The following is a 949-nucleotide window of genomic DNA, read 5'->3' on the forward strand; positions in this document are numbered from 1 at the left end:
TATAGGCATATATAAACATATTTTCCCCCTAGCCTCGACTTTTGTCTTTGAAGTACAAATAAGTGACGGTAGTGGAAGGATGCTTTGAAACCGATTTGTTATTTGCTAGCTAACAGTCTTTCTTAACAAATACGATTTTTATCTCTCTTTAACAGGCTATGGCATAGCAGATGGATGAACTGTATCTCTCTAAAAATGTAGAAGCCAGACGATCTTACACAATTCTGGTGGAAATCTGGAAACAACAGCTTCACCAAGTGCCAGATCAGCTACAGACATCGGCGATCACCGTTCTCAATTCATTCCTTTGCTTGGATGCTCTAAAAAAAAAAGCTACACTATCCTAGTCTTTCACCGTGACCCATCTGTTCAGGCTCTCCAAGTAGGTAGCTTTGGGTCTACCCTTGCCTCGTTTGCCTTCAATTTTGCCAGTGAGAGCTAGATGTCCAAGGCCTTTAAGTCATCAAAATCTGACAAATTGTATCACATTTTGGGATTAATTTCAAACATGGATGTGTACTGTATTCCTGGATAAAGTAGAAAATAATTCACGAACTAAAGGAGCAATGTATTGATGAAGAAACAAAACTCTGAGACAAGATAAAAAAAGAAAAAGTCAATCCAGCATGAGTGTTCGGGTCAGAATTACCAGTGACAACGACATGTCTGAAGACGACCGAGGAGATGTAATGTCGTCTGCTGCCAGCAGCCAGCTACCGCCCCCTCCCGTGCAGAACCCAGAAAACGATGACGCAATTCCTGAGGCATTTACGGAACCTCCCAGGGGACAAAGGAGCTGGTTCGGGAGGAAAAAGAAAGTCCAAACAGACGAGAAGACAGCCTTGTTGCCAGTGTCCACAAGCATGAATAAGGTAAAAAAAGAAGAAGCAATAAACACTACTACTACTACTACTACTACTACTACTACTACTACTACTACTACTACTAC

At 41.5% G+C, this 949-nt stretch overlaps 1 protein-coding gene across 1 annotated transcript in view; it reads left to right on the forward strand.

Moving 5' to 3' along the window:
• LOC101858923 overlaps nucleotides 1-949 on the forward strand; it is a gene marked incomplete at its 3' end in the record, with an annotated part of 20,375 nt that overhangs the window by 955 nt on the left and 18,471 nt on the right. The window contains 1 exon segment of the mRNA XM_013079315.2: nucleotides 156-872. Coding sequence (XP_012934769.2) covers nucleotides 627-872 — 246 coding nt within the window.

Source organism: Aplysia californica, unplaced genomic scaffold (assembly GCF_000002075.1).
Source record: "Aplysia californica isolate F4 #8 unplaced genomic scaffold, AplCal3.0 scaffold00048, whole genome shotgun sequence".
Taxonomy (NCBI): Eukaryota; Metazoa; Mollusca; class Gastropoda; order Aplysiida; family Aplysiidae; genus Aplysia; species Aplysia californica.